We start from the raw sequence: 27,627 nt of genomic DNA on the forward strand, positions 1-27,627 counted from the left end.
AGTCTGTTTTTGAAAATTTTGAGCAATAAAGGCTACTATAATATTTGTATATTTCATTGGCGATTAGCTTATCATCTGTAATTTCTTTATTACTAATTAATAATGATTTCAGGTTATTTTTCTCTTGTCTACTTTTTTCCAACCCACAAAAATAAGATGAATTTTTCTCTCCTTCTATCCACTTTGCATGAGATCTAATGAAAGCCCCTTGGGCTTTATGACGGTAGATTTCATCTAGATTGGACTGTAACTTTAAAATCATTTGTTTGTCATCTTCATCAAGAGTGGGTTTGTTACATTGAATGTTTAACTGGTTTATTATGTCTGTTTCCTTTTTTTCAAGATCTTTTTTCAATTTTTACAATCTTTTTTCAGCTTCACGTATTTTAAACTTGAGAAACTCCCATTTTCTGATCGGCGTTACAAGTTCTTCATTACATTTAATGTCATTTATCATTTTACAATATTCCTCATTTTTGAGCAGACTTGAATTAAATTTCCAATATTTATTCGAAGGGTTTCTGTTTTTTGAGCCAATCTGTAAGAAAATTGTGCAATGATCAGTTAAAGGAGCCGCAGAAATACTTGAATTTATATCATAACATAGTAAATTATTTGATACTAACCAATTGTTGATTCTAGATTTTGAATTATAGATAGAACTAAACCATGAAAATTGAGTTACTCCAGGATTGAGGTATCTCCAGGCATCAGAGAGACATAAATCATTACAAAAGTTATTAAATATCACATTAGGATGATTTGAAAGGAATTTAGAGGGATATTTATCCAGGAAATCATCATTAACCAAACTGAGGTCATCGCCTATTATTATATTCTCAACAGAGTACGCTAGTTTGAGATCATCCAGGTGTAAAGTTAGTTCTTCTAATAAACGTTTATTGTCCTTAGTGTTATTATAACCGTACACATTTACAAGAATGAATTTCAAGTTGTCAATATTTGCTAATAAAATTAACCAATGGCTGTGATCATCTGCCTTATTAAGTACAATTTGGCCTGAGAAGTTTTTAAGAAGGATTGCTGTGCCTGCTGAACTAGATGAACCATGACTGAAATAAATTTTGTCACCCCATTGTTGAGTCCAAAAAGAAACGTCATCGTCTTTCGAGTGTGTTTCCTGTAAGAAAAATAATTGTGCTTTTTTTCCCTTTGCAAAACAAAAATAGACTTTTTCGTTTGGTCAGATCACATAGACCCCTTGCATTGACTGATAAAAGTGAAACTGAACTTTTCAGTTTAAATATAAAACAATGAACAAACAAAAATTAATACGTTCTGAAGTTCAACGGAGATTAGAAGTGGCAAATCCCTGAATGTAAACTTTAACTTAGGTATGGTATGACTCCTAACATTGGTCCTGTCAAAACCAAAACTGTAGTCTTTTTTTTTTTTTTTTAATATTACTAGTATTATATAGTAGCTTGGTAATAAAGAAAGCACTTATCATCCTCATGAACTGGATGTATTCAACTTCACATAGTGAGAACAAAAATTATATAGTGAAAATAAACCACCTTCAAATCACTAGCGGATTTTTCTTCTTCATTAACAACAGTCAAGATGTGCATCGAACTTCTTTTCCATCTACATAGCCTTTGCGTCCCACGAAGTATGCCTTTTTTCCATCTTTTTGAGCCTTTTCAATGATGGGCCACAACGCAGCTCTGGCATCCTTGTCATCCTTTGTGAGATCTTCTCCAAAGCTCAGCTTGTTGTTTCGCAGAAAAGAGTTGTTTTTGGCACTTCTCCATATCTCATCTCTCAGAGTGCGATAAGCAAAAAGAATGATGATTCCCCTGGCCTTGTTGCCATCACGTCTCCCCAGCCGATGGACCACGTCAATACCATCAGCGACTTTCGATTCCAGTGCAGGAGCCACTTTCTGGCAGATGCTTGTCACCTTTTCTTTGACATTTTCCTGGTCATGTTCAGGTAATCCATAAGACGCAGACACCACCTGCACTTGTAGCGCTCTGCATCTGCCACACGCTCTTGTAGATTTTCAATCTCACTTTCAAACTTTTCACACTTTGTTTTCAGCATTTTATTATCTTCTTTTATATCCTCAACCTCTGTGTGCAAATACTCAACAGATTTCTCCAACTCTTTAATGTCCTCTGAGTTTTGGTGGATGAGTATTTTTGGCTCTGGCTCACCGCTGCAGGACATCTTGGGAGCCGAGCTGTTAATCGGTGTCTTTGGGAGAGGAGTGAATTCCGGGTCGATGTCCAGCTCCTCAAAGTTGTTCACATCAGCGTAGTCATGTTCATTAATCATAGGTTTTGACGAATTTGGAATTCTGGGACGCTTTATGTCTTCCTTTTTTTTTAGCTCTGCTCATTGTTATTTCTGAAAAGTTTAACTAACCCTTGGTTAATGAAAGCTGAAGTCCGGTTTCCAAGTCGTGTTGTGTCTTCTTCTTTGGTTTTTATCACTGAAGTATATGTGTTTTCATTAATTAACTAAAGAGTCTTGTTTTAGTTTCATAAATATCATAGCAAACCAGTTTGGAGTCTTATTTTTTTCGGAGATGTCTTAAAAACCGCGCAGACTCACCGCCATCTTCCGTCTGCCATCTTCCATCATTCTTCCGAAGTATACTTGAAGGTGATTTTTTATAAACTATATTTTATATACTTAAGAATAGTATAGTGAAGTATACTTGCCTTACGTCTTTCTGCCACAAAGTACTAACACTTATTACGCACTTGGAGCAAGATATACTAACCCTTAGCAAAAAGTAGCATACTTAAAGTTCATTTTATTAAGTATGCTTCAGTATACGTATAAGTATAGCAAGTATACTACAGACCGTGTACTGTTAGTATACTAGAAAGTACACAAATTTAATACTTTTTCAGACTAAACTCGATCATTTCAAGTTTATAAAAGTATATTTTAAAGTTTGTTTTAAGTTTGCAAAAGTACACTTTAAAGTATACAAGTACACTCATCTATATACTATCAATGTACTTGATATATTCCTCTGCTGTGCTTAAAGTATACCACAAGTGCACTTATTGATATACTGCCATTGTACTAGTTGTATACTTTGAGTCCCTGTTTTTAGTTTATTATTGTATACGTAAAGTATACTGTTATGCACATTGGTTATTTCACTGTTTTACTTTTTATACTTTAATTGTGCTTGGCATATTACTTGTAGCTTACTATTTAAAGTAAGTCCCTTCGGCTGCTCCCTTGTTTGGTCGCCACAGCAAATCCAAGGTGGATCTGCATGTGGAATTGGCACAGGTTTTACGCCGGATGCCCTTCCTGACGCAACTCCACATTACATGGAGAAATGTGGCAGGGGTGGGATTTGAACCCGGAACCTTCTGAACTGAAACCAAGCACATTAACCACGTCCACCACCCCTGCCTGTAGCTTACTATTTATATACTGAAAATATACTCCTTAAAGTATTCTTAAAGTTTACTCATACTGTATGTACACAAGAGTGTTGTTGTTGTTGAAACAGATGATGCTATGTACATAACACCACTGCGTCCCTTTCATAAGGGTTTGGCAGTGGTTTCAACAAGAACACATTTTGTTTTGATCATGTCAGGCCAGACAGCATTAACAGTTTCAGTTTTTGTTAACAACATATAGGAAAGTACTTTGTACATCAATTTGTGAATCTTTACATACAGGCCTGTCTGATTTACTAAGTACCTCAACTAAAACACAACATGGTTTGCCACATGAACAAAAAGCAGGGATTTAATGTGAACATGTTTGTTTAAAGATGACCAAGTCATTAATTCAACAAAATGTACCATCTTTCAAGCATGCAGCACTATTTTTATTTTATTATCTATTTCTGGTTCCAAAGGTTTGCACTTTTCTTTTACCTTTTTTGACAAGGAAGGATGTTAGTTCTCAGTTGAAGATGCTATGTTTACATTGTTTACAAATAAGAGACCATTATGTTTACATTTTACATGCACTTTTTCCTTTAATTTTCTCCACAAAGGAAGGACTTTGTTGTGTGGGCCGCTGAAGAGGAGGTACTGCTGGCCCACCACCAGAGGGCGCCCTGCCTGAAGTGCGGGCTTCAGGCACGAGAGGGCACCGGAGCACCAGGAGTGGCAGCTGTCACTCATCAACAACACCAGCTGTCACTCATCATCACCACAACCACATCTCCATAAAAGCCAGGCAGCATCTTCACCTCGCTGCCGAGAAATCGTCTACCGATCAGGTAAACACTCAGCCGTGGTTTTGTGTCATACAACTTTCTGAACATTTGCAGGCGTACCTGTTTGACTGGTCAGCAGCTGGAAGCTGGGAGGAGATGACGTCTTCGCTCCTCGGATAAGTAGTCCTTCAGGCGCTGCACGTTTTTGTTCCTGTGTGACTGTGATTGAGAGGTGGAGGTGTTTCCCACCCTTTCTGACTGTTTGCTGGGTGTTCACGCACCCACCATCACCTGTCTGTTCTTTCTGCCAGCAGTACCCAATCTGACAGCCGGAGGCAGTGGCCACCTGGGGACCCAGTGCTTGGTAGCTCCGGGGTGCAGTGGAAAGCGTGTGGGATCCGGCTCTTTTCTGGACGGGCGTCTTCTATCCTCAAGCCTGCCCACACGTCACCGTGACTTATTGACTGTTGATCTCAATTGTGTTGTCTGTTGCTCTGTTGTGCACATTCACAACATTAAATTGTTATATTTTGGCTTATTCCATTGTCCGTTCATTTGCGCCCCCTGTTATGGGTCCGTGTCCCTACACTTTCACAACAGGATTTCTCGGCCAGCGTCATGGATCCTGAGGGGCGTCAACCATCGAGTGAACCACCAATGGAAATGCAGGGTGCACAGGTGTGGGCAGGAGGCGTGTTAGGTGAGCTGCAGCAAATCTTATCCGCCTTCACTGCTCGGTTGGACTTGGTAACCGAGCAGAGCGTTATACTCAATCGGAGGATGGAGGCTCTCACCGCACAAGTGGAAGCGCACATGCAGGGCGCTGCTGCAGCACCTCCTCTTGCTGACCGAGTGTCGCATACAGATATACCAGTGGTCGTTCAACGAACCCCGCCCCCCCCATCCCCTGAAGCATACATAAGCCCTCTGGAACCGTACGGAGGTTGTGTCGAGATGTGCGCAGACTTCTTGATGCAGTGTTCACTCGTCTTTCCACAGCGTCCCATCATGTACGCATTAGACTCCAGCCGGGTGGCTTATGTTATTAATCTGCTTCGAGGTGAGGCACGCGCCTGGGTTACGGCGCTTTGGGAACAGAACTCACGGCTTCTATCAGCATACACTGAGTTCGTGAGGGAGTTCAGACAAGTGTTCGATTACCCTCATAGAGGCGAGACTGCTTCAAGCGTGTTGATGTCATTAAGACAGGGGTGTCGGAGCGCAGCTAAGTATGCAGTCAACTTCCGCATCACAGCTGCGCAAGCCGGCTGGAATGCTGTTGTGCTCCACGCCGCCTTCGTAAACGGACTGTCTCTGGTCCTTAAGGATCACCTGGTGGCAAAGGACGAGCCGCGGGATTTAGACGGGCTTATCAACCTGGTAATACGGTTAGACAACCGATTAGCAGAACGCCGACTGGAGCAAGACGAAGGGCGTGGTCAGGCACGAGCCGTCCCTCTTCCTCCCGGGTCCGAAAGGGAGCCGTCTTCCCCACGCTCCACAGCCAGAGCACTCCACGTGACGACAGCTCCCCCTGCTGACGTTGTTAGGGAAACGAACAGGGCCAAAAGAAAATCAGATCAGAGACAAAGGAGGCTGGCCCGTGGGGAATGTTTGTACTGCAGCTCAACTGAGCACACGCAGAAAAACTGCCCCAAACGGTCAAAACAGCAACACTCGCCCTTAGAGACTGGGCTAAGGGTGGGCCATAATACTCACGTGGGGAAACCCCGTAAATCTGCACACATCCCAGTTACGATCCTGAGTGGGGATCTAACCCTTCATGCCCCAGCACTGGTGGACACGGGGTCGGAGGGGAATCTGCTGGATAGCAGATGGGCAGAGGAGGTGGGGCTCCCTCTAGTGGCCCTTCCTTCACCATTGAAGGTACGGGCACTAGATGGCACCCTTCTTCCACTAATCACACACCAGACACAACCAGTGACATTGGTTGTGTCTGGGAATCACAGGGAGGAGATTGTGTTTTATGTAACACCTTCTACCTCCTGAGTGATTTTGGGTTTTCCATGGATGTTAAAACACAATCCCCAGATTGATTGGCCGTCTGGGGTTGTGACGCAGTGGAGCGAAACCTGCCACCGGGAGTGTTTAAGATCCTCGGTTCCACCCGGCGTGACAGCTAAGGAAGAGGGTCTAGTTCCCCCCAATCTGGCGGCGGTGCCACCTGAGTACCATGACCTTGCTGATGTCTTCAGCAAGGATCTGGCACTCACGCTGCCCCCGCACTGTCCGTACGATTGTGCCATTGATTTGATACCGGGCACTGAGTACCCGTCCAGCAGGCTGTACAACCACTCACGTCCGGAACGCGAATCAATGGAGACCTACATCCAGGACTCATTAGCTGCCGGGTTGATCCGGAACTCCACCTCCCCGTTGGGTGCTGGTTTCTTTTTTGTGGGCAAGAAAGACGGCAGACTCCGTCCATGCATTGATTACAGAGGGCTGAACGAGATCACGGTTCGCAACCGATACCCGTTACCTCTGTTAGATTCAGTGTTCACGCCCTTGCATGGAGCCCAAATTTTCACTAAACTGGATCTTAGGAATGCTTATCACCTGGTTCGGATCCGGGAGGGAGACGAGTGGAAGACAGCATTTAACACCCCGTTAGGTCACTTTGAGTACCTGGTCATGCTGTTCGGCCTCACCAATGTGCCCGCGACGTTCCAAGCATTGGTTAATGACGTCTTGCGGGACTTCCTGCATCGGTTCGTCTTCGTATACCTTGACGATATTCTCATCTTCTCCCCGGATCCTGAGACTCATGTGCAGCATGTACGTCAGGTCCTGCAGCGGTTGTTGGAGAACCGGCTGTTTGTGAAGGGCGAGAAGTGCGAGTTCCACCACACTTCCTTGTCCTTCCTGGGGTTCATAATCTCCTCCAACTCCGTCGCCCCTGATCCGGCCAAGGTTGCAGCGGTGAGAGATTGGCCCCAACCGACAAGCCGTAGGAAGCTGCAACAGTTCCTCGGCTTTGCAAATTTCTACAGGAGGTTCATAAAGGGCTATAGCCAGGTAGCTAGCCCCCTGACGACCCTAACCTCCAACAAAGTCCCCTTCACCTGGTCGGATCGGTGCGAAGCCGCGTTTAGGGAGTTGAAACGCCGGTTCTCGATTGCACCAGTTCTGGTGTCAGATCCACCGGATTCCATCATCCCCGAGTCCACTATCGTGGCCACCCTCACCTGGGATGTGGAGAAGACCATCCGGGAGGCCCTGGCACGGAACCCGGACCCAGGGACCGGCCCAAAGAACAGACTTTACGTCCTACCAGAAGCCAGAACTGCAGTCCTGGACTTCTGTCACGGGTCCAAGCTCTCCTGTCATCCAGGGGTGCGAAGAACCATGGCAGTGGTCCGGCAGCGCTTCTGGTGGGTGTCTATGGAAGTCGACATCCGGGAGTACGTCCAGGCCTGCACCACCTGCGCCAGGGGAAAAGCTGACCACCAACGGGCACAGGGACTCCTCCAGCCATTACCTGTGCCTCACCGCCCCTGGTCCCACATCGGCCTGGACTTCATCATAGGCCTCCCGCCGTCCCAGGGCATGACCACCGTCTTCACAATAGTGGACTGGTTCTCCAAGACGGCCCACTTCGTGGCCCTTCCGAAGCTCCCAACGGCCCAGGGGACAGCAGACCTCCTGGTCCACCATGTCGTACGTCTGCATGGGATTCCATCCGACGTTGTCACCGACCGTGGTCCCCAGTTCTCCTCGCAAGTCTGGAGGAGTTTCTGTAGGAAACTGGGGGCCACCATAAGCCTCTCATCCAGGTACCATCCCCAGACAAACAGACAGGCGGAGCGGACCAACCAGGATTTGGAGCATGCTCTCTGCTGCGTGACCTCCCCGCACCCGACAGCCTGGAGCAACCATCTGGCCTGGATCGAGTACGCTCACAATAGCCAAGTTTCATCTGCCACCGGCCTCTCACCGTTTGAGGTATGTTTGGGGTACCAGCCCCCATTGTTTCCGCTCGTGGAGGGAGAGGTCGGGGTGCCCTCGGTCCAAGCCCACCTCAGGAGGTGCCGTCGGGTGTGGCGTACGGCCCGCTCTGCCCTGCTGAAAGCCCGGATGAGGGCCAAGGCCCATGCAGACCGCCAGCGTTCCCCGGCCCCTGTATACCAGCCTGGGCAGGAGGTTTGGCTATCCACCAAAGACATCCCACTGCAAGTGGAATGCCAAAAACTTAAGGACAGATTTATTGGACCGTTCCCCATCCTCAAAGTCCTCAGTCCAGCTTCACTGCAGATCCATCCTGTCTTTCATGTGTCACGGATCAAGCCCTACCACACTTCACCGCTCTGCACCCCCAGACCGGCGCCGCCTCCTGCCCGGATCATCGACGGGGAGCCGGCATGGACAGTACGCCGGCTCCTGGACGTCCGTCAGAAGGCCCGGGGGTTCCAGTACTTGGTGGACTGGGAGGGGTATGGACCTGAGGAACGCTCCTGGGTGGAGAGGAGCTTCATCCTGGACCCGGCCCTCCTGGCCAATTTCTACCACCGACATCCGGACAAACCTGGTCGGGCGCCAGGAGGCGCCCGTTGAGGGGGGGGTCCTGTTGTGTGGGCCGCTGAAGAGGAGGTACTGCTGGCCCACCACCAGAGGGCACCCTGCCTGAAGTGCGGGCTTCAGGCACAAGAGGGCGCCGGAGCAACCGGGAGTGGCAGCTGTCACTCATCAACAACACCAGCTGTCACTCATCATCACCACAACCACATCTCCATAAAAGCCGGGCAGCATCTTCACCTCGCTGCCGAGAAATCGTCTACCGATCAGGTAAACACTCAGCCGTGGTTTTGTGTCATACAACTTTCTGAACATTTGCAGGCGTACCTGTTTGACTGGTCAGCAGCTGGAAGCAGGGAGGAGACGACGTCTTCGCTCCTCTGATAAGTAGTCCTTCAGGCGCTGCACGTTTTTGTTCCTGTGTGACTGTGATTGAGAGGTGGAGGTGTTTCCCACCCTTTCTGACTGTTTGCTGGGTGTTCACGCACCCACCATCACCTGTCTGTTCTTTCTGCCAGCAGTACCCGATCTGACAGCCGGAGGCAGTGGCCACTTGGGGACCCAGCGCTTGGTAGCTCCGGGGTGCTTCAGATCCGGTGGCAGTGGAAAGCGTGTGGGATCCGGCTCTTTTCTGGACGGGCGTCTTCTATCCTTGAGCCTGCCCACACGTCACCGTGACTTATTGACTGTTGATCTCAATTGTGTTGTCTGTTGCTCTGTTGTGCACTTTCACAACATTAAATTGTTATATTTTGGCTTATTCCATTGTCCGTTCATTTGCGCCCCCTGTTGTGGGTCCGTGTCCCTACACTTTCACAACAGACTTGATTTCATAGGTCTTTGTTTTTGAAATGTTTGAAAATATATCAAACTTGTTTTCAACATTCTGTCTTGTGATTTTTTAAATGCATCACACTCTTGTGCACAGCAGCCGGTCTGCTCCGTGTCAGCCTGATCCCGCCAGATCTCAGAAGCTAAGCAGAGCAGGATCTGGTTAGTACTGGGATGGGAGACCTCTTTGGAACACCAGCGGCTGTGTGTGTTTCTCAAGTAAAATAGTGAAATAACTAATGTGTATAACAGTATACTTTAAGTATATGATAATAAACTAAAAATAAACTAAACTAGGGACTCAATTAGTACAATTGCAGTATATTGATAAGTGCACTTGTGGTATACTTTAAGCATACAAGAGGGATATACCAAGTACATTGATAGTATATAGATGAGTGTACTTGTTTACTTTAAAGTGTACTTTTGCAAACTTAAAACAAACTTTTATAAACTTGAAATCTTCTTTTTTTTTTTTTTTTCTTAAAAAAAAACTTCCTGAAACTCTGTCCCAAGCTTGTATTACTGTATTGGTGAAAAAGGGCAAGGATCCTTTACAGTGCGGCTCCTATCGGCCTATTAGATTATCAAATGCAGATTTTAAGATATTGTCCAAATTATTGGCCCAGAGATTGGAAAAAGTTCTCCCTTCAGTTATCTCCCTTGACCAAACAGGGTTTATTCGGGGCCGTCACTCTTTTTTTTAACATTAGACGAGTGCTTAATGTGGTTTATAACTCAACATCTTCGACATTTTCGGAGGTCTTGGTTGCATTGGATGCGGAAAAAGCCTTCGATAGAGTAGAATGGGACTATCTTTTTTTCACTCTACGTAAATTTGGCTTTGGGGAAAAATTTATTTCTTGGGTTAGGTTACTTTATATGTTGCCACAGGCCGCGGTTAAGACCAATGGTTATACTTCTAAATTTTTTCCTCTGACGCGCTTGACCAGACAAGGGTGTCCACTTAGTCCTTTATTGTTCGCAATTGTCATGGAACCACTTTCAATTGCTTTGAGGACACACCCTAAATTTACAGGTATTTCTCGAAATGGTGTGGAGCTGAAGGTTTCTCTGTATGCAGATGACCTGTTGCTATTTGTATCAGATCTCCCTAGCTCAATCCCTGCTGTCCTGTCAATATTAGAGTCCTTCGGTAAGGTTTCTGGGTACAAATTGAATCTAGGCAAGAGTAAAGTTTTTCCATTAATAAACCTGCCAAGGAATTCCCTCTACAAACTCTTCCATTCAAGGTTGCTAAGTCTGGCTTCCGTTACTTAGGTATATTTATAGCAAATACATTTAATAACCTTTTAAAAAAAAATTCTTTTCACTGTTATTGCAAGTTAAACATGATTTGGATCGCTGGTCTCTTCTTAATCTATCCATAGCGGCCAAGGTAAATTCTATCAAGATGAATATTTTTCCCAGGTTTTCTTATTTGTTTCAAACTATACCAAGTTTCCTCCCTTCTATGTTTCCCTTCTATCCCGGACAGTCAAGACTTTGACAAATTTTTAGTACCCGCTCCATCTATTAGAGGGGCAATTTCATATTTTTATTTAAATATTTTTAATCTTTGTCCAGACAGTTCTGTGGCGGTCAAGGCCAGTTGGGAAACTGACTTGGGAGAGGTTATTCTGGACGAAACTTGGAAGGAAATCCTAAGCCGGGTTCATAAATCTTCCATTTGTGCGAAACCTTGTTTCACACAGTGTAGAATTTTGCATCGCACCCATTACACTAAGGCCAGGCTTGCGAAAACATTTGAAGGGACATCTTCAGCCTGTGACCGTTGTCAACATGACCCTGCAGATTATTTTCACATGTTCTGGCTTTGCCCGGCTTTAAAAAATTTCTGGTGTGAGGTCTTCCATACATCATCTAAAGTGTCTGGTATTACACTTGCCCCTGTGGCGATTACTGCACTTTTTGGAGTTTATCCCTCTCTGCCTGGGATCTCCCCTGTATACAGGGACATGATTGCCTTTACAACTTTATTAGCAAGAAGGCTAATATTGTTGCACTGGAAATCTGCTCGTCCACCTACTCACATTCAGTGGATTAGAGATGTATTGTATTTCCTTAAGTGTGAGAAAATTAGGCTCAGTGTATCTGGTTTGCAACATAAATCTGTCAATATTTGGAATCCCTTTCTGGCGTATGTAAGTAATCTTTCTTTTCAGAGTGTCATAGTTTGAAAATTTTTTGTAGCATCCCTTTTCTTTTTGTGTGGCTTATGATTGTTGCTTTCTTTATTGTTCTATTCAATATAATCTGTGGGCACGTACGGTGGGTTTGGGGTATATGTTTGATTGTTGAATTCTTATATCTTGTGTTTCAGAACTGTATTTGTGTTACTGAAAAATTATAAATAAAGTTGGAAAAAAAACTTGAAATCTTCTAATTTAGTCCGAAAAAAGTATTAAATTTGTGTACTTTCTAGTATACTAACAGTACACGGTCTGTAGTATACTTGCTATACTTATACTGAAGCATACTTAATAAAATGAACTTTAAGTATATTACTTTTTGCTAAGGGAAACCTCACCAGACACTTGTGGCAGCCACCATCAAACGTAGCAGAATTCTGGTTTGTACAACTGGTCTATTTCAGTTACTTTTGTTTGTTTGCTGCCACTGACCCAACGTTGAAGCACAGTCCAGGAATTTTTAACAGCACTGAGGTCAGTAGTTTGGGTGGCCCATTCCAAAAGCTTCATGTTGCCTTATCTGTTCCCTTTGATTACTCAGCATTCCATTTGATGAGTGTTTGGAGTCAATCTGCTGTTGGAGCATCCAGCTGTGTTCAACTTTGCACCTTTACCAATGACTTAAGGTTGTGGCAAATAAGTTCTTACTGGTGGTCAGCTATGACTAGCTACTACCCCAACTATCTGACTCAGAAAATTCTGAGTGTTTAACAAATGTATTTTTATGGCTCAGTGTTCCGTTTATGGTCACAGTTTAATGTAGACATTTCCACTGTGGCTGGCTCACAATGTTCCCGGACATGAGCAATGATTCCGTACTTTTATTTCCATGAATCAAGAGATCACCAAGACTCTCTTTAGTTTCAGTTTGTTTCCAGAAAAAAAAAAAAAAACAAACATTGCGGAGAATAATTATCTATTTGAGTTTCCAGGAAAGCGGCTGAGAGTCTGAAGCACAGGTACGAGCAAACAAAAGTTATTTTCAAGCGATGAACATGGAGCTGAAAAATAAGGAATAATTCACTGAGCGAGCCATGTGGTTCACTGTGGTAATATTTCAATTTGTAATTCTGTATTATTATTATTTTTATTCTTATTAATGTCAGTTTGGAGGTCTCAAACTCATTCCCAAAAGGGGTGAGAGGGTCCAGGCTTTCTTTGCAGCCACCGACTCCACCAGGTGATTTCAGTGATTAACGGATTACACCTGCTCAAAGTACTCACACACAGTGTTTTTTAATTGTTTGTGCAATGTTCACGTGAAGTAGACTTAATTAATGTGTGACAGAGATTTTGAGCATTTCAAAATTTTCTTTGCGCACTTGCACAAAGCTGCACACAGTTTACAACAGTTTGCAACGAGCTGACTCTCCTGCGTGGCAGAGTGCGTGCAAGTGCGCGGATCAATGTCATGCAAATGTCAAGGCAGCCTTACCTTGCACTGCATTTCTCTCATATGATGATTGTCAACAATGTTTTATCATGAAAAAATTAATTTAATGTGTGTCTGTCTGAAAAGAAAAAAAACAATCCGAAGCATACCTGTATATCTGAGCTCTTTTTCATTCCTTGTATGCAGGGTACAAGTGCTGGAGTCGATATAAAAAGGCACTGAGACTGATTGGCCGGTTGCTATAACAGCATCCAAAGTGCTTCAGATAGTTGTGGTCACAGGTTTGTGTGCGTGACGGTGTGTCAGCATACGAGCTGTGATTACCTGTTGTGCACTCGCCATCTGGCCCTCAGAGTCCCAGCTGGATCACCAAAGCCAGGAGATGGATTTTCTTAACTGCACCACCTGAATGTCTCAGACAATGAAGACCTACAGCACCAACCGCTTTCCTCATTTACATTTTACTGTATCACTCCATGACCACACATAAAAGAAATAAAGAAAAAGCACAACAAGAACAATCTCTGGTTTTCCGAAGGCAGAGAGTAGGCTTTCTGTAATTGCTTGGCAACTGTGGGCACTGCGTGTGTTTAGGTTCAAAGCATTAAGACAGAGCATATATCCCTTCTGAGCAGCAGAAAACATTACAGTTTTCACAAGTAAGGGTCACTACGAGTGTACGACCACAGTCCTTCCTGTCACTTTAATTTGGCCAAGAACATGGACACTGTAGGGATTTAATGTTTGTACCTGGGGGGTAGCCTTTGGCGCCAACCCTCCCGTGGACAAACCTTTATGTCATAAGGAAGGAAGTTAAAGAAGTCTAGAAGTTAAAGATGTGGGCTCAAGCCCACAGGATCCTTGGTTTTAATCCCTGTCAAACACCAAAATCACCAAGGTCCCTTAGTCCTCAATCTCTAAGTTGGTCCCAGTGTGCAGTTGAGCACTTTGCAAGCTGACATGGATGTGTGAATTGGATGGAAAAGCACTACAGAAAGGTCCATTTACTTATGGCTGCTGGATACTACTGCCCTGTTTGCTGATGCCCCAAATGGGAATGCTGGTTGAGCTCACAGCTTGTTGTCCTGCTTTGAATTTAGGTTAAATTGATATGAGGTATTGTTTTCTGTGGGAGGTTTAGAATTTGATGAGCTCCAAAGCTGACTCTCCTCCGATGCCACAGGGGAGTAGATGCTATTGTTGGAACCACAGAAACATTATCCCGATGTGTTATGACTACAGTTTAGCCGCGGGTGTATTGTGCGCTCTGACAGCAGGTTAACATGCTTACAGCTGTCCCACTAATTACGATTTTTTTTTTTTCAGCGCTGAGGTTTAGGGTTGGGATGGGCATTCTGTTAAGAGAAGGTTATGGCTTGAATGAAACAGACTGGAAAAAGCTGCAAGCTAGTCAAGTATGACAACAACTATCAAATCAGCAGCACGGTGTGTAGTCAGAGAATAGGGTCCGATATACCCTCTAAGGACTTAATGATTGTGTTAGTGTCCCTCAGGCTTTTCCTGTATTTTGTCAGTCTAAAAATAGATGTAGACACTCAAACCTTCTCAATGAGGAAAAAGGCTCTTCAAATTTTCTCTGATGGCTGGTTATTGGCTTTGGTCACTGTAGATATTTGCTGACATCTGCTGGAGATGTGGCTAAATAACATGTAGAAATCCCAAACGATCAGCTGTACCAAAAGGTATTGATGTCCATTCCTATATTTTGGAGACATCCTGATGATAAATAAACCAATCATCTTGGTGGAGACCATAATAATTGTAGATAAATCTGTCTATCATGTCGCAACATGTTGTTTTCAGAATAGTTTTCATATTTTTGTTGAATTTTGGAAACCATATTGATACACCAGATGGCCTGTTGGGTAACAAGAGAAATTGACCGAGTCAAGAACTTGGCCTGGGTTAGAGGCAGGGTTAGGGGTAGCGGTATGGTTAGGGTTAGGGTTAGGGTTAGGGTTAGCGTTAGAGTTACAGGATTAGGGTTAGGGGTAGGGGTAGGGTTCACATGTGGGCTGAGTTTGCATTGGGCCAACTTTTCCTGTATCCATAGACTAGACTAAATTAGTGCAGATGACAGGATCCCTTGAATGGAATTTTGATTTTGTTTGACATCATACTCCCGCAGTCGTTATTACCTCTGCCAAGGAGGTTATGTTTTCAGTCGTGTCCGTTTGTTTGTTGATTGGTTTGTTAGCAGGATTACTCAAAAAATCCACAACGGATTTCAATGAAATTCTTACCACGGGTGTATCTTGGCCTAACTTAAAAGTCATTAAATTTTGGTAATGATCCGGAACATGATCCGGATCCAGTAATTTTTTTAAGGATTCTTTATCATTGCAGGATAGGGCCAGTTTCAACATTTTTGCATCTAACTTCATGAAGACGGGTCACAAAGGCTGAACAAAATTTAAGTTACGACACAACACTAATTGTTTCTTTTTATTGAATAAACTTGTTATTAGAAAATAAAAAAAAACTTGTGTAGTTCATGCAGTTTCTCTTTATAAATACATTTGCTGAAGATCTAAGGGTTTAACCACTGAATCTGAAACATGACGGTAGATGTGTGAAACGACGTGGAATAAGTCTCTTTGCCAAAGGGTATTCCATGTGACGTCAGTGACCCTATGGCCTTGGCGGAGGTTTGCGCTCTCCGAGTACTTCTAGTTATTATTATTATTGTTATTATGATACTATGTGCTGTTTGGATTTTAATCAAGACTTGACTTGTCTTTGTTAGACTCCTATGTGATCATGGTGTCGGCCCCATTATGGAGCCTAGGGGACTTACAGGACCCTCCACTGAAGTATTCCTCGCGAGTCCAGGTCTCCATTGAAGGACAAAATGTTCTCCTCAAAATATTCCCTTCACCTTCTCAACACACTCTCCTCGCTTGTCAGCACATTACCATGTGCATCTTTTACCACCCTAACCTGCTGCACATCCTTTCCAGCTCTGTCCCTTTGTCTGGCCAATCGGTACAAGTCCTTTTTTCCTTCCTTCCTATTCATCTTCTTGTACAGCTCACAATATGCCTTTTCCTTAGCTTGTGCCACTTCTCTTTTTGCCTTTCGCCACATCTCTTTGTACTCCTCTGACTATCAGAATTCTTTTTCACCAAACACTTTCGCCTTATGCTTTCTTATGACGTCTTTGTTCCACCACCAAGTCTCCTTGTCTTCCTTCTGCTGTCCAGATGTCTCACCCAGTATCTTCCTAGCTGTCTCCCTCATCACATCTGCAGTATTTTTCCAGTTGTCCACAATTGCTTCCACTCCATCCAGTGCCTCTCTTGCTAAATTTCACACAACAGTCTTCCTCCTTCAGCTTCCACCATCTGATCCTTTGTTGAGTTCTCACTCTCTTCGTCTTCACCTCTAAGTCATCCTACAAACCACCACCCTATGCTGTCTAACAACACTCTCTCCTGCCGCCACATTACAGTTTCCAATTTCTTTTAGCTTGCATCTCCTACAAAGAATGTAGTCCACCTGTGTGCACCTTCCTCCCCTCTGTTACCCTGTGCTCCCCCCTTTTCTTAAAGTAGGTATTCACCACAGCCATTTCCATCCTTTTTGCAAATTCAACTACCATCTGTCCTTCCACATTCCTGTCCTTGATACCATATCTACCCATTACTTCCTCATCACCTCGTCAGACATTAGATTAAATAGAAATAGATTATTTGCTGACTTAAACTTGGGTTAAAGTGATCTGAAAATGCTGTTTTGTGCAGCGTCCAGGTGCTGCGACAAGCTGACAAAGGAGTATCAGCAGGTTAAATAAAGGTTAAATAAACAAAAAGTAATAATAACAATTTGTGGAGCGAGCTTTCTTAAGTGTGTATTATACTATTATTTCATAAGTGTGCCCTTGCGTGGTTGACGTCATACAAGACCAGTCGTTCTCACTGTGTTTTGTACAATAACACTACCTCTAACCTTAGTGACATGAAATTTGGGGTTCCACAGGGATCCGTCTTTGGCTCCCTGCTTTTTCCCTTTGTATAGCACCCCTTGGGCAAATACTGTGGCATTTTGGGATTGCCATTCACTGTTCCTGCTGTGAGGAACCTTGGGGTAATTTTTTATCCTTCATTGTTCTTTGGCCTCCACATTAGAAATATTACTAGGACTGCTTTCTTCCACCTGCAAAATATAGCAAAGATTTGTCCCATCCTGTCTATGGCTGATGCTGAGACCCTGATTCATGCATTTATCTCTTCTAGATTGGACTACTGCAATGTTCTATTTTCTGGTTTACTGCAGTCTAGCATTAGGGCTCTCCAGTTGGTTCAAAATGCTGCACCCATTTTGGCATCTCTTCACTGGCTTCCTGTCCCAGTGAGATCATATTTTAAGGTTCTGCTACTAACCTATAAAGGTGTTCACTGCCTGGGACCTACCTAGCTGACCTAATTAAACCTTATGTACCGGCCCGGGCTTTGCATTCTCAATGTGCAGGACTACTTTGTGTTCCTAAGGTGAATAAGAAGTCTGGAGGTCACAGAGCTTTCTCTTATCGTGTCCCTGTTCTGTGGAATGATCTCCCTGCATCAATAAAACAGTCAGATTCTGAGGAGGCTTTCAAGTCCAGACTTAAGATGCACTTATTTTCCCTTTCATATGGCTAGCATAGTGGCATAGTATGTTACTATGCTTTTTACTTTTTTACTCTTTTACTGTGCTTTAAAAAAAAAAAAAAAAAAAATTGTTTTGTGTGAAGTGCCTTTAGGCGACTCTGTTGTGATTTTGCACTATATAAAATGAATACATTGAATTGAAATATATCTAATATAAATGATGTGGGGAAATGACTGAAATTGCTTAATAAAGGTTAGAAAATTATTTATTTTTGTGTCGATCTGTATTCTTTAAAGCAGTGATTTCAGTTTTACTGCCTGAATGCTTTGTTGTGATAAATACCTCACCATTCCTTTAGCGATTCAATTAGAAGTCTCACTTTCATAAGTCTCAATTCATTCCTATTTAATTAGCCTCTGTTTTTTTCTTCACATCAAGTTTTCCATCCTGAGATATTCTGTAAGAGCAAATTCATAGAATGTAAAATCCTTTCTCTCTCAATTTGGTGGGTCACATGACAGTCGCTTTGACATTATATATTCTACTAATATTCTTCTACTATATTCTTCCTTTTCTCTCAGAAATTCTTGAAAGGCTAGTTGTAAAACAGTTAACTGATCATCTGCAGAGGAATGGTCTATTTGAAGAGTTTCAGTCAGGTTTTAGAATTCATCATAGTACAGAAACAGCATTAGTGAAGGTTACAAATGATCTTATGGCCTCAGACGGTGGACTCATCTCTGTGCTTGTTCTGTTAGACCTCAGTGCTGCTTTTGATACTGTTGACCATAAAATTTTATTACAGAGATTAGAGCATGCCATAGGTATTAAAGGCACTGCGCTGCGGTGGTTTGAATCATATTTATCTAATAGATTACAATTTGTTCATGTAAATGGGGAATCTTCTTCACAGACTAAGGTTAATTACGGAGTTCCACAAGGTTCTGTGCTAGGACCAATTTTATTCACTTTATACATGCTTCCCTTAGGCAGTATTATTAGACGGTATTGCTTAAATTTTCATTGTTACGCAGATGATACCCAGCTTTATCTATCCATGAAGCCAGAGGACACACACCAATTAGCTAAACTGCAGGATTGTCTTACAGACATAAAGACATGGATGACCTCTAATTTCCTGCTTTTAAACTCAGATAAAACTGAAGTTATTGTACTTGGCCCCACAAATCTTAGAAACATGGTGTCTAACCAGATCCTTACTCTGGATGGCATTACCCTGACCTCTAGTAATACTGTGAGAAATCTTGGAGTCATTTTTGATCAGGATATGTCCTTCAATGCGCATATTAAGCAAATATGTAGGACTGCTTTTTTGCATTTGCGCAATATCTCTAAAATCAGAAAGGTCTTGTCTCAGAGTGATGCTGAAAAACTAATTCATGCATTTATTTCCTTTAGGCTGGACTATTGTAATTCATTATTATCAGGTTGTCCTAAAAGTTGCCTGAAAAGCCTTCAGTTAATTCAAAATGCTGCAGCTAGAGCACTGACAGGGACTAGATGGAGAGAGCATATCTCACCCATATTGGCCTCTCTTCATTGGCTTCCTGTTAATTCTAGAATAGAATTTAAAATTCTTCTTCTTACTTATAAGGTTTTGAATAATCAGGTCCCATCTTATCTTAGGGAGCTCATAGTACCATCCATCCATCCATCCATCCATCCATTTTCTTCCGCTTTATCCGGAGTCAGGTCGCGGGGGCAGCAGCTCAAGCAAAGCCGCCCAGACCTCACGATCCACGCACACCTCCCCCAGCTCCTCCGGGGGAACCCCAAGGCATTCCCAAGCCAGCCAAGAGATGTAATCCTTCCAGCGTGTCCTGCGTCTTCCCTGGGGCCTCCTCCCAATGGGACGTGCCCGGAACACCTCTCCAGCGAGGTGTCCAGGGGGCATCCGGAAAAGATGCCCGAGCCACCTCAACTGACTCCTTTCGACGTAGACATGGTGACTGAGCTGGGGAGCAATAAGCAATGCAACCCCAGCTCTCCGCCTCTCCCCCCGTGGGCAACGCCAGAAAAATGAAGCGTCCAGCCCCTCTCCAGGAGTTGGGTACCAGAGCCCATGCTGTGCGTGGAGGTGAGCCCGACTATCTCTAGTCGGTATCTCTCAACCTCCCGCACAAGCTCAGGCTCCTTGCCCCCCAGCGAGGTGACATTCCACGTGCCAACAGCCAGGGGCTGTGAGCATGGACCGGGCCGCCGGGCCACCCGCTCTCAACCGCCACCCAATTCTCTCTGCACCCGACCCCCATGGCCCCCTCTGCAGGTGGTGAACACACAGGAGGGCGGGCCCACGTTGCTCCTTCAGGCTGAGCCCGGCCGGGCCCCATGGGCTAAGGCCCGACCACCAGGCGCTCGCGCGTGAGCCCCAATCCCAGGCCTGACTCCAGGGTGGGACCCCGGCTCCGCCATACCGGGTGACGTCTCGGTCCTTGATCTTTCACTGGTCATGGAGGTTCTGAGCTGCCCTTAGTCTGACCCGTCACCTAGGACCTGTTTGCCTTGGGAGACCCTACAGGGAGCACAAAGCCCCCGACAACATAGCTCCTAGGATCATCCGGGTACGCAAACTCCCCCACCATGATAAGGTGGCAGCTAGAGGGGGAGATAGTACCATAGTACCATATCACCCCAATAGAGCGCTTCGCTCTCAGACTGCAGGCTTACTTGTAGTTCCTAGGGTTTGTAAGAGTAGAATGGGAGGCAGAGCCTTCAGCTTTCAGGCTCCTCTCCTGTGGAACCAGCTCCCAATTCAGATCAGGGAGACAGACACCCTCTCTACTTTTAAGATTAGGCTTAAAACTTTCCTTTTTGCTAAAGCTTATAGTTAGGGCTGGATCAGGTGACCCTGAACCATCCCTTAGTTATGCTGCTATAGACTTAGACTGCTGGGGGGTTCCCATGATGCACTGAGTGTTTCTTTCTCTTTTTGCTCTGTATGCACCACTCTGCATTTAATCATTAGTGATTGATCTCTGCTCCCCTCCACAGCATGTCTTTTTCCTGGTTCTCTCCCTCAGCCCCAACCAGTCCCAGCAGAAGACTGCCCCTCCCTGAGCCTGGTTCTGCTGGAGGTTTCTTCCTGTTAAAAGGGAGTTTTTCCTTCCCACTGTCGCCAAGTGCTTGCTCATAGGGGGTCGTTTTGACCGTTGGGGTTTTTCTGTAATTATTGTATGGCTTTTGCCTTCAATATAAAGCGCCTTGGGGCAACTGTTTGTTGTGATTTGGCGCTATATAAATAAAATTGCTTTGATTTGACTAATATAAGAATATACACAAATGAGATTAATTTCTCTGTGATATACTGGATATTCCAGTGTAGTGTTTTCAGATTTCTTTCAACTTAATCCAGAAATGATTGAATAATCTTACTTTCACCCTGGCCAGCATGACTGTTTCATTTTATTTATTGTATTTGATATTTTCGTGGAGAAACGCTCCGTAAAAGCTGCATGTCTTTAATATGTTGCAAGTGTGCTTTAACTTCATAATTAAATGAATTAAGTATCAGACTAGTATCTTGTGTTGTGGCAGACATAATGCTGATGATATTATTTACTATCTTGCTTCACAACATCTGGACTGGGACTAACAAATTCATTCAAGCCTGTTTATATAAAGAGTCTGATTTCTGTGAAAGCTCTCAGTTGTCAATCAATCAATCAATCAATTTTTTTATATAGCGCCAAATCACAACAAACAGTTGCCCCAAGGCGCTTTATATTGAAGGCAAAAGCCATACAATAATTACAGAAAAACCCCAACGGTCAAAATGACCCCCTGTGAGCAAGCACTTGGCTACAGTGGGAAGGAAAAACTCCCTTTTAACAGGAAGAAACCTCCAGCAGAACCAGGCTCAGGGAGGGGCAGTCTTCTGCTGGGACTGGTTGGGGCTGAGGGAGAGAACCAGGAGGTCCAGGTGGTTTCCATAGGAGAGAAGCTTCAAGAAAATTCAAGCTTCTCAACTATAAAGAGTCTGATCCTCTTCTGTATTTGTTTTGACAATGAGTGGCTGTACAAATGTGGGACTGAGTTTGATAGTAGAGAAGCTTGAATCTTCGACTGGACTGGGTTGCTTGACGTGAGGACGTTTCGCTTCAAATCACAGAAGCTTCCTCAGCTAAAATTCTTGCTCTGGTAGTCTGACTTCTGTCTTGACTCTTGTAGAGAACAATAAACCAGAAGCCAACAAAAGCTGGAGAAGAGGAGACGGAGACAAGAAGAAGAGGAGTGTCTCTCCCTTATTTAGCAGGAGTAGGGGAAAAACTACAGAGGATCTTCAGACAGCACAAAATCCCAGTTTACTTTAAACCGGTTAACACCTTGAGACAGAAATTAGTTCACCCTAAGGACAGGATCCCTAGTTACAAACAGAGCAATGTAGTGTATTTTATCAGATGTCAGGAAAACTGTAACAAACACTACATAGGTGAGACTAAGCAACCTTTAAACAAGAGGCTATACCAGCACTGCAGAAAGGGTGCCAGTGGACCTCAGTCTGCAGTTCATCTCCACCTTAAAGACACTAACCACACGTTTGAGGACAAAGAAGTTAAAATATTAGCCAGAGAGAAGAAATGGTTTGAGAGAGGGGTCAAGGAGGCATTCTATGTGAAACAGTTGAAACCCAGCCTTAACCGGGGAGGGGGTCTGAGACACGCTTTATCTCCTGTTTACAATGGGGTACTGAGGTCAAAGCAGTTTCAGTCTTTTGTTCATGGTAATGAGTCATTCACGTCATCAGGAGAGTCGTCAAGGGAGCCATCAGGGGAGGCTTCCATCCCATCATTAGGAGAGTGCACAATAGGTGCTAATTAGAGCTATTGTTTAGTCACTAGCCTATAGCAGTCGGCCTCTCGGTAGGAGGGGTCTGGTTAGGTTAAAAACTCCAGCTTTTGTTGGCTTCTGGTTTATTCTTCTCTCCAAGAGTCAAGACAGAAGTCAGACTACCAGAGCAAGAATTTTAGCTGAGGAAGCTTCTGTGATTTGAAGCGAAACGTCCTCACGTCAAGCAACCCAGTCCAGTCGAAGATTCAAGCTTCTCTACTATGGAAACCACCTGGACAACTGAGAGCCTACACAGAAAGACTGAGTTTGAATAAATGTAACAGCGTGGAAAATGCAGATTGATCCTGAAACTCTCTTGAAAACATTGATCATGTCCATTGATTTCTATTTCTATCCTATAACCACGATGGCGGCGCTCTGGTTACAGCCAGGGACTGAGCGGATCACCGCGGTCCTCCATCCAGTGGGTAAATACAAATCGATGTTTCCATCCAATGGCAATTCCTACACAAGATGGCAGAAGACAATATCGCGAACACGAGCCGGATGTCCGCTCTGGCCTGTATTTCATCTGCGCGTGCTCGGCTGTCACTTCCGATAAACGCTAAGCTGTTAGCTGTGCTGCGTGTTTATGTTATGTTTTTGCTTTAATTTGTTGTACAGTTTTCCTGGCTGGCGGCAGTTATCCAGGTCAGTCCCTTGTGTTTTTGTGTGTAAGGTCGTGGCGGGCTTTATTAGCTAGTTTGTTGTGTTTGCTCATCTAGCCTACCAGCTAAGTACTGGTGATGCTAACTGGACTGATTGTTTTGGTTATTTTTGTCTCTTCGCGATTGCTGGTATTCCAGAGTATAACGTACAGTAATAATTGTGGCAATTAAACAAAGCAGATCGACATCTTATGTAAACGAATACTCGATCCCGGGCCGCCCCTTAATCTCTGACCTCTGACCCCTCAGAGATGGACAGTTGAGGCAGGAATGGGACACGCCACGTTATTCATGATTCATTCTCTGCTGTGCACTCAAAAAATGTTCACACTTGTAAACAGTTGTGCGTTTTAATTGCAGGTAAGATTTCTACCCATTTTGATCATGCAGCTTTTACTTAAACTCATGAATTTGAAACATTGGATTCATTTAGGATTATCTGTTTGTGCATTTTAAACATCTCAAGTTTATTATTAACCTATTGTATAAATGTCATCCTTGCCTGTTTTATCTTCACTTGACTGAGAAAGAAACCTTACATCTCTCTCTCACACACACACACACCTACACCTACCTTCAACCGCATAGTCCAATTAGTCCAACTGCTCTGTCCCAGCAGTCATAGAGCGCGAGGCGGGGTACACCCAGGACAGGACGCCAGTCTGTCACAGGGCCACATATAGACAAACAAACACAGACACACCCACATGCACACCTACGGACAATTTTATAGATTCCAATCCACCTAACCTGCATGTTTTTAGATGAGGGAGTAAACCAGAGCACCCAGAGGAAACCCATGCAAGCACGGGGAGAACATGCAAACTCCACACAGAAAGACCACAGGCGGAAATTGAACCCATGACCTTCTCGCTGTGAGGCAACAGTGCTAACCACTAAGCCACCGTGCTGCCAGACACCTTACATTGTTTTTAATTAATAAATTGTATGCAGTTAAAATGCATAAACCTTAGTAGTTTTAATTTGTAAAAAAAAAACAAAAAACTGTATGGATTTGGCCATTCATATTTTCTGTTTTTATTTATTAGTTAACTTTCTTCACATCCAGTGTGTTTAAGGGTCAGACTGCCTAATTTGAATGTGTTCCAGCCTCTAGCCTTCCAGAGTGTGTGAGTTAATTATCAAATAGTTATTTCTTTAAAAAATAAAAAAAATTAAAATTGCATCAAAAAATAAACTTAAATTTCAAAAATAAATTTCAACTTTGTCTCAGAAGAATTTGATCTGTTGAGGTGATAATGCTTTTGCAGTTTCAAGTTCCGTTTGAAATTGCTTTTTGGGAATTTCCACAGCCTTTAGTTGCAGACCTGTATGTCCATATCCACGGTGACAGGTGCAACGATGATGGAGCCATCCGCTAAGCCAGGGGCCAACCAGGTTGCTGATGTAGTGTTTGTCATTGAAGGGACGGCAAACCTCGGCCCTTACTTTGAATCACTAAGAAAAAATTACATCCTGCCTGCTATTGAGTAAGAGCACAAAAATATTCCACCTTTAAGTCTTTTCTCTCGCATAGCCAACGCTGAATATGTTTTTTTTTTATTTTATATATTGTAGATATTTTAATGGTGGGCCTCCAGCGGAAACAGATTTTGGTGGAGATGTGAGTCCTTTTTTGTTTCCCTTCAATCTATTTTCATATTTCCATTCATGTCACTTGTTGGCAGGTGAATACGTAGAAAAGCTTTATCAAAATGATTCCTGCCCTTTTTGTGCTTGCAGTATGGCGGGACACAGTATGGCTTAGTGGTGTTCAACACAGTGGACTGTGCTCCTGAGTCCTATGTCCAGTGTCACGCCCCGACCAGTTCAGCTTTCGAGTTTGTCTCATGGATCGACAGCATCCAGTAAGTGATGACAGTTATTCAGGCGACAATCACGTTAACTCTTATGACTGGAATGTTGCCTGTCATTTTGAAATAAACTCTAAATTTCCCCTTTTTTGTCCCAGGTTTATGGGTGGTGGAGCAGAAAGCTGCAGTCTGATTGCTGAGGGCCTCTCTGTGGCGTTGCAGCTCTTTGATGATTTTAAGAAGATGAGAGAGCAAATGTAAGATGATCCGGTTTATCACTGGCCACAACCCATACAGACAGTCTGCATAGTCACAGCATTTTCCCATTTGTAGCAGATTTGCCAAAGATTTATTTTTGCTCTCATGGCATCCTAGAGTTGAAAACAAACAGAAAAGTATCATACGCCAAATGTCCAGTCTGTTCGGTGATAGTTTGTGTGTAAAAATGTGCACAAACACCATAGCACTCCCCCCAAAAAAGATAAGCGCATGCTGATTTACTAATAGTTATTAAACTGCCGTGTTGGAATTGGCTCTGCAAATCCACAGTATGTTAATCTGAATGCAAAATTGGGAAGATTTATGATAATATGCAGATTCACTTTTTCCATTGTGATTAAACAAAAGATAAGAACAACAATGAAAACTGTATCCCAAGGATGAGAAAAAAATAATGAACTTATCCACTACAATCCTAAATTGACCAACAAACAGACGTGACCTTGACCCCAATGATTGACCTTTGGCCAATTTGACCTTGCTGTGCTGTTCTGGAACAAACCCTTATAAGTGTGCCAGTATTGAGGCAAATGGTCGAAAGCTTAAATTTTGACCTATAACCCCAATGACCTTGACACCAATGATTGACCTTTGGCACATTTGGCATTGTCTGGCCAGTTCCAGAACCGACTTCCATATGTGTGCTAAGTTTCATGCAATTCGGAGTGAAAATTCTAATTTTTACCTCAGTGACCTTGATCTTTGCCAAAACAAACTAATTCTGGGATTAACTGTCATCCACAAATCAAGTTTGGTGGAAATTGGCCAGAGGACTTGGAAGGGGTGGGAGAACAGACAGATGATCCAGATGTTTGAACTTTGGTGGAAATTGGCCCAAGCACCTCCAAGGAGAAGTGAAACAAACAAACGTTTGACAATTTTCAGTATGTTGTTAGTTTCCCGTCCTTCCTTCGTAAGAGGAGCGCTGCCTTTTTTTTTGAGGCTGTTTCTCTGTCTCTGTCTCACATCTGCTGGTGTCAGAGGTCAGACCCACAAAGTGTGCGTGCTGCTGTGTAACTCTCCTCCGTACCTGCTTCCTGCTGTGGAGAGTGTCAGCTACACTGGCTGCACAGCCGACAGTTTGGTCAAAATCATCAGAGACGTGAGTAATCAGTATTATGTACAACAAACTGGTTTTTAAATGAGTTTGGTTTGATTTAGACGCTGTAAGACGTTAATGTCCTTTCTTTTTCAGAGAGGTATCCACTTTTCTGTGGTGGCACCTCGCAAGCTGCCTGCTCTAAGAGCTTTGTTTGAGTGGGCGTCTCCGGTTGGGGGGGTGGAGCCCCATCCAGACTACAGTCAGGACCCCTTTCACATGGTCCTGGTCAGAGGCATCGCTCTTCCCGGTGAGAAGCACGACTTAACATTTATGAGTGATGTGCTGAATGCACACCCGTGTGACTGAGAGATTTGTGGCAGTGTGTTTGAAAATGATTTTGAAAACCAGTAGCCTCCTTTTTTTTTTTTTGTCCCCTTCTCCATGTTGATCTGTTCCCCGCCATTTCTTCACTGCCGATGGGGGTTTCTTGCAGCCTTTGCAAACTAAACGGCTGTCTAAAATGAGAAAAGAGACTGGAATACAAATAACCATTAACAGGTCTGTGTCCAGGTATTTTTCTCAACAACTTCATGAAAGGTTTCAGGTGGTTGAAGTGTTCTTCTGCCCCCATGTGGCCAAACGAGTGTATGTCTGCTGATTCAAAAACCTCAGTGAAATTGATAGTTGTTCCTATATAGCACAGAGCTGTTGTGCAGCTCAACAGGAAAAAAACATCATATATTTTAAAATGTCTATGTGCAGCCAGTGAAATGCTTAAATTTGATATTAATAATTTGCTCTTTGCCTCAGATGTTCTTGTTCTGTCAAATACGAGGTCTATTAGAAAAGTATCCGACCTTATTTTTTTCAAAAACCATATGGATTTGAATCACGTGTGATTGCATCAGCCAAGCTTGAACCTTCGTGCGCATGCGTGAGTTTTTTCACGCCTGTCGGTTGCGTCATTCGCCTGTGAGCAGGCTTTGAGTGAGGAGTGGTCCACCCCTCTCGTTGTTTTTTTCATTGTTTAGGAATGGCTCAGAGACCTGCCGCTTTGCTTGATCAAAATTTTTTCAGAAACTGTGAGGCACATCCAAGTGGACACCATTCGAGAAATTCAGATGGTTTTTGTTGAAAATTTTATGGGCTTCAAAGAGATTACGGAGTGTTACTGTCGCTTTAAGGATGGCCCAGAGCGACTGGTGGTGCGCCGCGCTCCGAAGC

At 43.8% G+C, this 27,627-nt stretch overlaps 1 protein-coding gene and 1 long non-coding RNA gene across 4 annotated transcripts in view; one reads left to right on the forward strand and one right to left on the reverse strand.

The window, feature by feature from the left end:
• Positions 1–14,722: 14,722 nt before the first annotated feature.
• LOC117527869 lies at positions 14,723–24,711 on the reverse strand. Its single transcript, XR_004565627.1, has 3 exons — positions 24,580–24,711; positions 16,802–16,811; positions 14,723–14,756 (listed from the first exon to the last, which is right to left on the reverse strand). It is a non-coding gene; the product is annotated as an uncharacterized LOC117527869 (long non-coding RNA).
• Positions 23,126–27,627, forward strand: part of med25 (mediator complex subunit 25) — a 52,316-nt gene continuing 47,814 nt past the window's right edge. For 2 of the 3 annotated variants that reach the window (XM_034190368.1, XM_034190370.1), the window contains exons 1-7: positions 23,126–23,251; positions 24,582–24,758; positions 24,847–24,892; positions 25,012–25,136; positions 25,241–25,339; positions 26,343–26,463; positions 26,557–26,710. In XM_034190368.1, the coding sequence (XP_034046259.1) occupies positions 24,601–24,758; positions 24,847–24,892; positions 25,012–25,136; positions 25,241–25,339; positions 26,343–26,463; positions 26,557–26,710 (703 nt within the window). In that variant the 5' untranslated portion in view covers positions 23,126–23,251; positions 24,582–24,600. Of the gene's footprint in view, positions 23,252–23,539; positions 23,629–24,581; positions 24,759–24,846; positions 24,893–25,011; positions 25,137–25,240; positions 25,340–26,342; positions 26,464–26,556; positions 26,711–27,627 lie in introns of those variants that run through there. The other variant, XM_034190369.1, reaches the window with a different exon arrangement.

The sequence above is a fragment of the Thalassophryne amazonica genome, chromosome 16 (assembly GCF_902500255.1).
Source record: "Thalassophryne amazonica chromosome 16, fThaAma1.1, whole genome shotgun sequence".
Lineage (NCBI taxonomy): Eukaryota > Metazoa > Chordata > Actinopteri > Batrachoidiformes > Batrachoididae > Thalassophryne > Thalassophryne amazonica.